The sequence below is a fragment of the Trematomus bernacchii genome, unplaced genomic scaffold, assembly GCF_902827165.1.
Source record: "Trematomus bernacchii unplaced genomic scaffold, fTreBer1.1, whole genome shotgun sequence".
In the NCBI taxonomy this organism is placed as follows: domain Eukaryota; kingdom Metazoa; phylum Chordata; class Actinopteri; order Perciformes; family Nototheniidae; genus Trematomus; species Trematomus bernacchii.
In genome coordinates this window covers 26,240,379-26,253,534 of record NW_022987720.1, presented here as the reverse complement: position 1 = coordinate 26,253,534, position 13,156 = coordinate 26,240,379, and the positions used below count along the sequence as shown (strand labels likewise).

General features: G+C 41.1%; 1 protein-coding gene across 1 annotated transcript in view; it reads right to left on the bottom strand.

The window, feature by feature from the left end:
• Window positions 1-7,894: 7,894 nt before the first annotated feature.
• Window positions 7,895-13,156, bottom strand: part of LOC117492333 (protein kinase C beta type-like) — a 97,644-nt gene continuing 92,382 nt past the window's right edge. The window contains exon 17 of the mRNA XM_034142518.1: window positions 7,895-8,306. Within this exon, the coding sequence (XP_033998409.1) occupies window positions 8,151-8,306 (156 nt within the window). The 3' untranslated portion in view covers window positions 7,895-8,150. The remainder of the gene's footprint in view (window positions 8,307-13,156) is intronic.

The following is a 13,156-nucleotide window of genomic DNA, read 5'->3' as shown; positions in this document are numbered from 1 at the left end:
CTAAAGCACTTTGAATTGCCTTGTGTTGAAAAGTGCTATATAAATAAAGTGGCCTTGCCTTGGCAGTAGTCAGCGTTGAGGCGTGGCTGTCCCTGTCGCTGAGGAGCTGCCTGACGCTCACCTTTCTGCTTCTTTGATGGATCCAGAGGGTTGTTGACACCCACCTGGATCCATCTTCATCTTCATCCAAATAGACATATGATGTTTCCGAGTGTTTGGACGACCTATGTTGTCAATGTATTATCTTTTTAATTTACACACGACATCTTCTGTCCTTCCTGGGAGAGGGATCCTCCTCTGTTGCTCTCCCTGAGGTTTCTTCCCATCAACTGTGGGGTTTTGTTGGAAGTTGTTCTTTGTCCGATGTGACGGTCCAAGGACAGAGGGTGTCGTATAATCAGAGTAACAGATAAACATAAAGAACATAATCAATTAGAAATAATAAATGTATGCAGCTTTTTCCAGTCATCAGCAATTCTGTCTTTGATTTCTGAAAACCAGCACGGTGTACGCTCCTGAGAGCCGAGAGATACTGGGTGTTTCTCAATCGCGAGTACGCTTGCTTGGTAGCACATGTCTTCCGAGTCACTTCCTTCAGAAGCGAGGCAAGAATCCTTCCTGGCATTCGGAAAACGAAGAGTGGAACAGTCTAGCAAGTGTGCAGGTGTGCGTCATACGAGAGGCCCCGCCTTACATCTTCCGCCACAGATCTGGGGAAATTGGTCCGTGCGCAAAGCATTGTGGGGATTTTAAGGACGCGAAGTCTACCCATGTGCAGCCTCGAAAATTTCCCCCAAACCAAGGACGCGGCCTCGGTGGAATTCCAAGTATGCTGGACATTGGAACGGTCCTGCTGCGCCACTTGATGACGTAGCATCCTTGAAATATTGGCTTGGAAGCCAGTATCCTCGCGATTGAGAAACGGCCACCGTCTTAACTTCTATAAAAAGCCTGATTACCATTTCACTTATGACCCTGGTGTTGCTAGGCAGCGGGGTGAGGAGGTCACAGGCCCATATGCAGAAAAGCATCATGGGAATTGTAGTTTAATGCGTCCTGCCTTTTCTCCATTCTCACTTTCAGGAGGATGAAGAGAGGAAGACGCTGTGGTTCTTGAAGAGAGGAAGAGGAGGAGGAGGAGGACTGCAGGGTTTCTGCTCAGTGAGCTGGAACCTTCTCACGCCTCTGGCCAGTGCTCAGAGACTGAGAGGAAGAGAAAGAGGAGGAGGAGGAGGAAGAGGAGGAGGAGGGCAGGCAATACAAGAGGAAGAAATCAGAGGAAACGGAAAACCACAGAGAAATGAGAGAGTGAAAGACAAACTGTTTGGAGGAAGACAGAAGAGAAGGAAGTGCAAGATGACTGACAACACAAGCATACTGCAAAGTCAGAGAGCTGGATACACTCACAGTCAGAGGAGGACATCACACACACTCATACACATGTGCTTTTATGCAATAAAGACTAAGCATCTATGAGATACGACGGAGTGTGTGCGTCTGTGTGTGTGTTTTAGCAGATGGACAGACTGCAGGGCGGAGAGAGGACATATGGTGATGTGGCATGATTCTGGCGTAATGCTAATATGTCAAAACTTAGATTTATGACTTGGATGTCCCCAGAAACAGCCCCAGGGAATGCTCCATGAAAGAGTGTGTGTGCAAATTGAAAGTGGGAGATTAAAAAGATGTGTTCTGCCTCATTTGGCTGAAGAAAACATTTCGGACCAGATTTCAATTCCAAAGATTTCACATTTAAATGTTTACGTTGAAGCTAAAGATTCTTGTGGTCAACATGTTTGTTTGTGCGACAGAGGAGACAAGGTCAGCGATCATGTGAAAGCGTTTGTAATCTGCGTGCATAATGAAAATGTGTGTAAGGGTGTAATGTGTGTGTGTGTGTGTCTGTGTGTGTGTGTGTGTTGGACACTGATTTGGCGAAGGACTGACAGTTGGATTGATTGATTAAGAAGGAGAGGAAGTGGAGAGTGAATGAAGGGGAGACACAGAGAAAGAGATGTATCTTAATTGTGAAGGCACATGTCTGATGGTGTGAAAGTGTGTCTAATACGTTGGCCCTAATGAAATGTGTGTAGGGCTGCAAGAGAGAGAGAGAGAGAGAGAGAGAGAGAGAGGAAGTGCGCTAGAAAGAAAGATAGTGTGAAATAAATCCAATAAGCTCCTCCGTCATGCTCCCCTCTTGAGCGTTTTTTAAGATCCACTGAATGAAATAAATAAGAGATTCTTTTGCTTTTGTCAGTTTTCCTTTTTCATCCGGCTCCAGTGTGCTGCAGTGCCCTGCTGTCGTTCACTTCAGCCTCCATCTTCCTTTCATCACGGAGAGCTTCTTTGCTAGTTAGTTCACCTCAGGATCGGTAACCTTACAAATAACAACCACTGATAACACATCTGATTTACATTATAACCCCGCCCCCAACAGCAACTGTCCAATCATAGCACAGGCCTGTCAAGCGTGCGTGTAAGTGCATATTTAAGGGCCTTCTTACAGGGTTTGGAACACTTGCCGCCATTTGCATGCTTCAGTATTTACATGTGATATTTTGAGTGTGTCCCAATGCTAATCTAGGCAAGAGGCAGTGCACTCGGATGTTACTTTGATAACGTCCAAAACGTTAAGTGTGGAAGGCTGGACACTTCTCAACCGCACTGACTGCCATCTTGGACACATAGCAACGTTTCATGATACAGTGAACACAGCACTATCAAAAATAAAAGTTACACATGTGGGTTTTCTCTATTTAATGAACTGAAGTTGTAAGAAGGCCACAGTTTATTTGATTGATTGAATTGAGCAGTATGTCATTATTTGCAATCAGCCAACTAAAACGTTTCTAGCTAAGTAAATATATTGACACACTGCACAAGCTTTTAGAGTGCATGGCACACTTAAATTAACTTACACTCAAGTTGTACAATGTTACGTTAAGACCTAGCATTGGTTAGGTTGCCAATCATCTGTCATTTTCTCCTCAATAAAACTGATTTATTATCAGGTACGTTCCAATTATAGCAGGGGTTTCCAAACCTTTTTCACCGAGGGCCACATACAGACAAATATACGAAGGGCTGGGCCACTTATAGAGGTATATTGCCTCGTAAGTTAAGTTATAAATGAGCAAAATGTAGGTAAATTAGGCTTGAAACATGAATAGGCTTTAAGAAAAAAACCAGCCTACATCACAGCTCTCTATAGGGTATCATTTATCTTGTTAGCAGCTCATCCCTTAAAACAGAAGCCTCAGAGTGATTATTATAAGGAGAAATATGAAGGGTGTATTTCAAGCTTGTTATGTAAATAAGTTATTGGGCTTTTTTCTTATCAACTAAGATTTGTTAGAAAATGTTTCCAACTTTAATTGACTGAATTTAATTTAAAAGTGGTCTTATTTATTAACACTACTGTGTGATATATTTTTACATTTATATTTAAGAACTACAATATAAGAAAAGCACAAGTTTCATTTGTGGGCCATATTTCATTATACTTTTTGAATTAGCTGAGGGCCGATTCAAAATGGCCCCCGGGCCGTAGTTTGGACACCCCTGATGTATAGCCTACATATATAACATAAAAAAGTCAGACCTACATTTACTAAATCAGTTGGTTAAAACTAGCAAGTAGTTCCCGAGGATGTGGGAAGGACTATGCTTGTAAATTATCAACGTGTAAAAGTAGCTGTAGTCAATGAAACTCAGTACTATGGATTTTAAAACCAGCATCCACATTTGACGAGAAACGAGACATGTGATCTTTCATCATGATTTATTATTCTACAATCAAATAAAACATCACAATACACATTTTCTTATCAGCAAACTATCTCACAAAACACATTCTTACTTTTCATTGCATCTTCTGCAGTTATCTGCATGTAAAAATGATCTTTAGGTTATTATTAAACTATCTTAAGCCCGGATGATGTCAAAGCAGTTCTATGTTCAAGAGGCAAGCTTGGAATTTAAATTATACTAATCATCTTTCAAGTTTAATGTCAAGTAACCTCTCCAAGGCTTCAGATTGCAAGAGAAAGAGGGGAGACATATATAGGGACAATTTAGGGTTAATGAGAGGAGAATGATAAAGAATGGATTAGAGACAGGAGGAAGAAAGAGCGGATAAAAAACAAGCGGGGAAATAGACCTCGAAGAGAATAAAGGAAAATAGTGGAGAGGGTGAGCCAGAAAGGGGTAAAGGTCAAGAGAAAAGACAATGAGGTAAGAGAAAGACAATGAGGAAGCTGAGTGGGAGAGGGAGGATGAGGAGGAAAGGTCAGATGAAAAATAAAATGACAGACGGAAAGACGTGATGGAATAAAAGGTCAGAAAGAAATGAAGGAGCAAAGGAAGGAGCAGGAGATGGTGTTTAGGCCTTTACTCTCGCACCCTGCAGAACATGTGAGAATGTGGTTTTTTTTCATCGCAACTGATATACGTCATTTTACCCCTAAACACATCTACGTATAAATGCAATCGTGGAAATGGAAGACTCTTACCCCTTAAAACTGGAAAATTATTTATATATGTACAAACGTATTTCCCTTTTATACTATCTCATAATTATGCAACAATAACATGAGACCATAAACTAAGCAACACATACCTTATAAATGTCTATTTATCACATACCTGTCCATCAAACAACACTTAATATAGGATAAATCCATATCATATGGAGCAAGATATGAAAGAGAAAGATCATCACATGCATGCATAGTATCATTATTTATAGTCCTGATACGGGATTGTTGACATTATAACATAACAAGTAACTGATGATTACGTTACAGGTTATTTGCTAAAAATAGAAGAGATTTCTTATCAGATTTAAAGACTTATATAAATGTGTACAGTACTTAAAGGGGCCCTATCATGCTCATAATAGGTTCATATTGTGTCTCTACTGTGACAGGTTGACCTGCTTTAAGTTCAAAAAGCTCTTTATTTCTCTCATACTGCCTGTGCTGCAGCACCTCTTTTCACCCTCTGTCTGAAACCAGAGCCCAGTCTGCTCTGACTGGTTAGCTGGCTAGCTCTGTTGTGATTCGTCAACCGCTTAGAGATGTCCCGCCCCTTAGCCTATTACGTACAATGTGTTGGAGCGTTAGCTAATAGAAGCGCGAGTGTTACATAATGATGTCACTATGTTCAGGATGTAAACAAAGGAGTCCAATGGAGGCGTTTCAGGAAGGGGGGAGTGTGTGGGGGAGAAACTTTGTGATTTAGTCCTTGCAGACCATTAACATGCACACAAACCTATAGAACACACTACAGGAGAAGGAACACCCAAAAAAAGCATAGTAGGGCCTTTTAAAATATCTGAATAACATGCAGTCACACACACACACACACACACACACACACACACACACACACACACACACACACACACACACACACACACACACACACACACACACACACACACACACACACACACCACACACACACACACACACACACACACACACACACACACACACACACACACACACACACACACACACACACACACACACACACACACACACACACACACACACACACACACACACACACACCTTTCGAGTGCTATTAAATGCTTCGGGGTCTACGCCTCCCAACAGCAGATGTTAAGGGTAGGCGTGATCAACATTAGGAGACATTTAAACCCTTGACCTGAGCAACACACAGCTCTACGCTCAAGACACACAAGTTATACTTTATATTCTACGACATCTAACAAAAGAACAGCAGGACTGCAGTCAGGAAGGATGCTGTGTGTTCATGTATGCTCATGTATACATTTATATATATATATATATATATATATATACATATATACAATATATGCATATGAACTGTATATAGTATACATGAGGGTACTGTTTGTGCTGATTAAAGAATGGAAACACATTCTAGGCCTGTGTAATGGACCTACAGTATATGTCTTGTGTGCCTCCAGGAGCGAACATTTCACAATGTCCGCCTTGTTACGCTTCAGCTAATAATTCCAACCCTCAGTCATGGATTGGACTGTATAGATGTGTGTGTATGTGTGTGTGTGTGTACAGTACACGGAGCAAGCAAGTCGACATTATAGTCAATGTAATGTGGCTTGAAGCTGGAAGGCAGATTTGTTGAATTTGAGCTGAATTTGAAATAATTGGCTTTATCCAATGAAGCCTTATAAACCACACACACACAAACACACACACGTTCATACATATATTCTAGCATATGGACATTTGTCAGAACACACACACACACACACACACACACACAAAAACAGCCACAGAAGGAAGTGCAAAATAAATAATTGAGAAAAGCAGCTCTTGTTATTATTGCTGTTTGTGAAATCGCTCTCTTGGGGGTTGTCAAAGCAGCTTCTCATTTACTGTGTGTGTGTGTGTGTGTGTGTGTGTGTGTGTGTGTGTGTGTGTGTGTGTGTGTGTGTGTGGGGGGGGGGGGGGGGCAATGCTCCACTAGTGACTGCCGCATCGCCAACCCTGTGACACCACGTCATACCAGGCTCCCAGTGAGGCCTTGTCAGACGTACGGATTAAAGCAAAAACTAAAATAAATAAATAAAAAAGACTCGGGCAATGGGGAAAAGGGGGGGGGTGGGAGAAAGAAGAAGGCGAGAGCCAAAGGAGGAAAAAGAAAAAGGAGAAGGACGGAAAGATTTGACAGGCGGTGAAGTTCTCTCATTAGGCGCATTCCTCTGCGATGCCCAGTGTGAGGCGCTCAGTCTGACTGCGTGTCAGCACTCGTCATGACAGTGCAAAGGCTGGAACAGGCAACAATGGTCAAGACATACAAATTGAACTGATACACATCACTACTCATGGTGCGGGTTAAAATGGATACCATTGGTGCCACAGCCCGTTTACTCTAGGCCTCTAGCTACATTGCTGCAGAAGATAATGGAGTATGTTGGCTTCGGGAAGTTATACAGTTATGAGGGTAACACATTATTCAAATATATAAAACATCATGGAAACCAAAAACAACCTTTTACAATTAGAATTTGCTCCTGAGCTGAAACATCTGCTCAGTGGTGAGGGAACGAGTCTTAAACCTGGACATGCATTTTAGAACTTGCGGTTCCCTCATGTCATAGTCAATGTTTCTATGAATTAGTTTTTGGTAAAATGCCTTAAATAAGATCTGGGGTTAAGACAAGCTTTCACATTTGTTCTACGACATACGTTAATAAACAACCCACTCGTCAATCTGTGAAGCTTCTATGCCATTTAAAAATCTGGTTGCTAATAAGTGGCTAAATGAAACTACTAAAAGTTAGCACTCCAAACATTAGGCACCTTTAGCTTAGCGGTGGGGACATGAAGTCCATGATGTAGTTCGCTTATAGCATTACGTTAGCTGTATTTACTTCTGTCAATTGCATTAAAGCTTAAACTATTATAGAAGTGGTGTCAATATGTTGGGATTATTATGTTGAACAAGACATAAGTATCATAACTTGTGTTAGCAACAGATCTTATTTTCTGCAAAATTGAAATCCAATGGATAAGTCCCAAATTGAAAATATGTACTCCCACGAGACAATTGTCCTTTCAACATTACCCATGCATGGTAGCCATTTTAACTGCACAAGGTAAGTAAACTGAGGCTGCTGCTTGTATCCAATCAGATTTGTTAAACATGGGTTTAAGCCATGTCACATTTCACTCATTTGAGTTACTCTGATGAAGGTAAACGTCTGGAACAACACTAGTCAATGAATCACAATACATTAAGAAAAAAAAAAAGCGCTTGTATATCTGGCAAGCAGGACAGGTGGTGTAATGTCTATGGCATCTGGACTCATCATATCATTGTTACCCATTTTTTAAAGTCAATTGTAGTGTTTTGGAATCGATATTTTCCAATCGAGCATGTATTTTGTCCTATATAAAAAGCATATTTGACACGTAGGGCATTTTCGATACTTCAAAATCTTTGGTATCCAGTCTGTGCAAGTTTGTTGTTGTGATACCTTTCTTGAGCTGAAGTATTGGATGAACCCCAGTGTTGCCTAAAAGAGATGCAGACATTTACTAAACATAGACAAAATCAGATGAATTGTAGCTCCTTCCTATCTGCTCTGAAATCTAATGTTCTACCAGTTCATCAGTGAGACAGTGTGTGTGTTATTTCCCAGGAGCCACGTATGCAGGGTTGGTGTAGGAGAAGCCGAGGAAGTCTTCCTCGTCCAGGTTCATGATGACGAGCTTGTCTGTCGGCGTCATGTCCAGCGGCATCTTGGTGAACTCCTTGTCAAAGTTACAAGTGTCCTTCTTGTTCTTCTGCAGGTGGAGTTTATGAGATGTTGAAGAAGAGAAGGTATAATGGGTGGAAAACACAAACAAAAATGGTCGTAGAAGAATGGGAAGGATTGGAAAAGAGAAGAGAGACAGACAAAAGACTGTTAGATATATAGTAAAGTATCACCGCATAAAAGCGCAAGTCATCACCTTGATAGTTTCAGTTTACATACAGAGAGCCTTTAGATTGTATTATGCAAGTGTTTGCTGTTTTGAGTGTGTGGTTGTGGTTTAGGATTTGAGCCTTTGCAGACCATTTACATGCACAAAAACAATAGAACACACTACAGGAGAGGGAAGACCCAAACAAGCAGAATACTGTAGGGCCCCTTTAAGAGGCCCCAACATAGCACCTGTATGAATGATGACATACAATTGGAAAATAAATATAGATATGATGAAACAGAAAAGGAGATAGTCTGAAATCATGCACCTTGAATAGAGGGTAAGAGAAGTAGTAACACACAGAGTTGCGTCATGCAACCAATACTGAGAAGATCTCAAAGTCAGAAATATAATACAGCATGTTAATTCAATTCAAGGATAAAGTGGAAGAATGAGGAAAGGAAGTACATGAGGGAGCCAATACTAAGATATAGGATGAGGGAAGGATGCCAAGGGACATGCGTGAAGACAGGAACAAGAGAGAGACTAGTACAGGCAACTGTGACTTCATGTGGGAGGTGAGGGGAAAACTGTGTGTGCATGTGTGTGTGTGTGTGTGTGCATGTGGTAGTGGATTGAGGGTTACTCTGGGGCAGGGCATTGTTAATGCTTGGCTCAGTGGGTGGATGGACAGAGGAAAGAAAAGAGCGAGCTGGGTGTTAAAGATGGAGGAGTGTATGTCAGTGAGTGGGGGAGGGGAGAGTTAGATGCGGTAAAAGCGAACGGCTGCCATTTGATTCACTCACACTGACATAGTGTGTTTGGAGAGTTGGTTCTTATTGAAGCTTCACATGTGCGCTGATGGAGCTGTGAGGCTCTGCATCACAGCACACACCAAAGTAAAGATGGCATTCACATATCACTGAACGGCATGTATGGCCTGTAGGATGTTCTCCAAAGAGTGAGGAGAAGTACAGAGAGTGTGTGTGTGTGAGTGTCACAGGATATTTAAAACTCCTACACCAAGATTGGTCGTGGACATCCATATACTTCATGTCCAAGGCATGTACAGATTAGTGACAAGCATCAATCAATTTAGTTTGGGTGTATTAAAAGCAGGCTTTGGGAGTAACGGATTACGTGAAACGGGATTAAGTAATCACGATACCAAAAAACAAGTATTCCCTTAAGTACATTATAATGTTACCACAAAACCAACATTTTTTTTACAGGTAACTAGTAAAGTAACCCTCCCAATCATTATTAAAAGTAAAGGAAATCTTTATGCACATTATCCCCAATGTGGCCATTTTCAACTTTGAACACATTGGATCATATAGGGCAAATGACTGAGCAAAATAAGCCATTTAAAATAAAAGTGGTACATTTGTAGACTTTTGAAGACGTTTTGAAGCCCTTAAGTTTTTTGTTTGGAATCAGGAATGACCATATTTGGGCCAGGAACTGTTACAAAAACAAACTCAACAGCCACATGTGTAAGCAAATATCATTGAACAACATATAATCCCAGATAGAGGGGCAGATTCGTGAGGTAAAGAGGGATGAAGAGAGCAGCAGAGAGGGAGAATGATCAAATAAAAGCTGGCCACATAAATATTCACATCACTGAGCAGCGGTCACAGAGAAAACCACACAGGGGGCGAACCCAGAAAATCCACAGCCATAAATACATCCACAGAGTCTGAACCTCTAACACCACGAGCGTTTGACAAACACAAACAGCTGAAGCCCCAGTATGAGGAAGAGGAGGGAGAGAAAGAGACAGGACTAAAGAAGAGGAGAATCCATCAAAGTCATAATGTTGGTTCTTCTGAAGGTAGAAAATCAAGATGCAAGCGTTCTGCTATTTGACAAGGCAGAAGAAACAACAACCAGAGAGACAGAGAGGGACAGGAGAGCGTTCAAGATCACAGGAACTTCAAACCGGCGTTGCATCTCCTACCTTCATCTGCCAACTCTCCACCGCCTGAGGGGAGCTCCCTCCATCCAGGGACCCCCAGATCCACCTCACCTTCTCGGGCATGATATCCACTCTGAACGTCTCAAGAGAGGCGTCGTTCAACACTCAAATGTGCATGGTTGGATTTCATTTCCAATATTATGTTTAGTAATTGTGTTAACTTTAGTTTTAGTTAACCCTGTCAAGATTAAATGCAATAACAAAAATATTTGTTGAAACATGCAACTTCAGCCTCTGTTATGCATGCATCCATTAAGTTCATTGTTACAACATGCGTATTTAAAACAAGGCAGTGGGAAACGTTGAAACATAAGTCAGAGACTGCATATTCAACCAACTCATGGAGCTATCGTAAGATTATGTTTTGAGGATTTATAGGAAGAAATAGAACCTGAAATGAATTACTAGGTTTCAGTTAAAATCATAATCACTATAATACCAATGGATGATGTCCAAAACATGTTTTAATTTGTTATATCCAGAGGGAATATTCTAGGACATCTTTCCAATGCATGTCAGTACTCGCTATTACTGATTGATGTACTGACAAACCAAGGCTAACTCAACGTATGACTTGCAGTTAAGGGAATCCGACTGGAAATGTAAACAAGCACACAGATTTGAATACATGTTGTGTTTTCAAAACCTTCTTAATCTAGTGCACATGGTTGGAGACCTTGCATGCAGTTTTTTTTAACCAAATATACACATGTAAACTAACACACACGCATACACACACATGCACACAGCTGCCAGCCATGTAGGCCAGCTCATAATGTGTTCCATCTCAACACGCTTCAATTGCAGCTAATGCTGTGAGGCAGAGAGACAGAGATATGGAGAGAGAGAAAAGAAGAGAGGAAGAGATGCAGCAAAGGACAGCGAGTGAGATAAATATCAGTGGCCCTCGGTGTAGATGTATAGATAGAAAGCTCGGAGTATACAGCAGCATCAGGGCAAACACACACGATTGTTCTTCAAGTCACTCGGCTCCAGAGGCTGTGGTTTTAATAGAGGAGTCTTTAATTTAGTCTTTGCCTCCCTCCCTTCCTTCTTCCTCTCCTCTTCCTCTCTTTCTGCCTCACTACCCTCCACCTCCCTCACATTTTCTCAACCCCATCTCTTTTCAGTAACGAGAGGATTAGCGGGAGACGAGCCTATGTCAGCTGAGGATGCGGGGAGAGTGGGAGGCACAGAGGATGCGGGGAGGTGAAGAGGAGAGGAGGGTGAATGAAAGGCGGTATCGAACGCTGACCTGTTTTGGGCTGATAAGCACAGGCTGCTTTGTGCTGAAGCCACTGGCTTTAATTTGGGGGCCGCAACATTTGGAATTAATTATCACACACACTCCAGCACAGCCGCGGCTTACTGTGTACATGGTTATTACATCCACTCCAATACAGACTGTATACAGCCTGCTGGAAGTCACTGTTACACAGGAGTTTGTATTGCTGTTTTGATGAAGTTACATCAAATACAGCCACAATGTTAGCATACGGTTCACAAAGAGGAATGTGGGGTACGGAAAACAGGAAGCTGTGCTTTTTCCACACATACATATCAGGAACAGCAAGTGCAATGCATAAGCTACACGTTGAAAACTATAACTAGAGAAATGTATTGCACTACATATAAATCTTCCACATTGGAGTTCGAGGTATAAAGAAATCCAAAGCAATTTGGAGAGAATTAATTATTTATATATCTGACAGAACTGTATATTGATTCTTAATGTTTAGTTAGGTTGGCTGTTAATCCGCTAGTTAATTAGCTAAAGCTTTCTATAAGTTCATCAACCTTAACAGGGACAGTTATTTGCTCAATAAATTGAAAATGAGACACAAACTACTCCTCAACAAGAATGTGAATAAGCAGATTTTTCCAAAATGTCTTGATTAGAAAACATTACAATACAACACAAGGCTGAACCATGACCCAACATGTAGAGCATGTTCAGTTTCCTGCCTGTGTTAAAAAACCATATACTGTATAGGAAGTGGATATGGTCCCTGTAGGGGTTAGACATCAGCAGTTTGTTACACAATCATTTTGAAGCTTAAATTGCACAAGTCGTTTTTTTGGAGCCAGCTGGGACCATCTTTTGACGAGAGAGTTGAACTGATGAAAAATAGGCCAATCACCATTAGCGTAACATATGCTAGCTTACCAGCTAACTCTTTTGCTTGCTTAGCATGTTGCATTTGTAATTCATATTAACCACGATATTAATCGGTATGCCATCGTTGGTTTAACTGCAGAGCCGACTCCATAGAGGGTCTTTCACTCAAACAAAAGGCTTAAATAAAGTGGAACTTAAAAGCGGCAACACCTTACTGAAGGCATAACTTTAAGCCTTAATTGAATTCAAACAGTCGACTTCATAAAAGTTTTCCCCCCCCGAAAAAGTGATGTATAAGCTACAGAGACGTAGACATTTGTAACCAGGCTGTAAATATGTTTATTTGAGATGTAAATGTGTATATTTTACATTAGGTTACATAGGAATGTACTAGCTTTTAGAGCCAGCTTAAAGTTGCCATTCAAGCAACATATTTTGGCACTTTTGTGTGTGTTGTATTATATTTCAAAACAACGTGTTAACACTTGGGTAAAAGGCAAATGCCTGCTTCGGCGGTTTATGGGAGAATAAGAAATCATAAATAACAAAGCGTTACAAAACGTGTGTTGTAGACAATCAAAGTCAAGTATCCTATTATTTCTTCTGACAAAAGCTAAAACAGTTCAT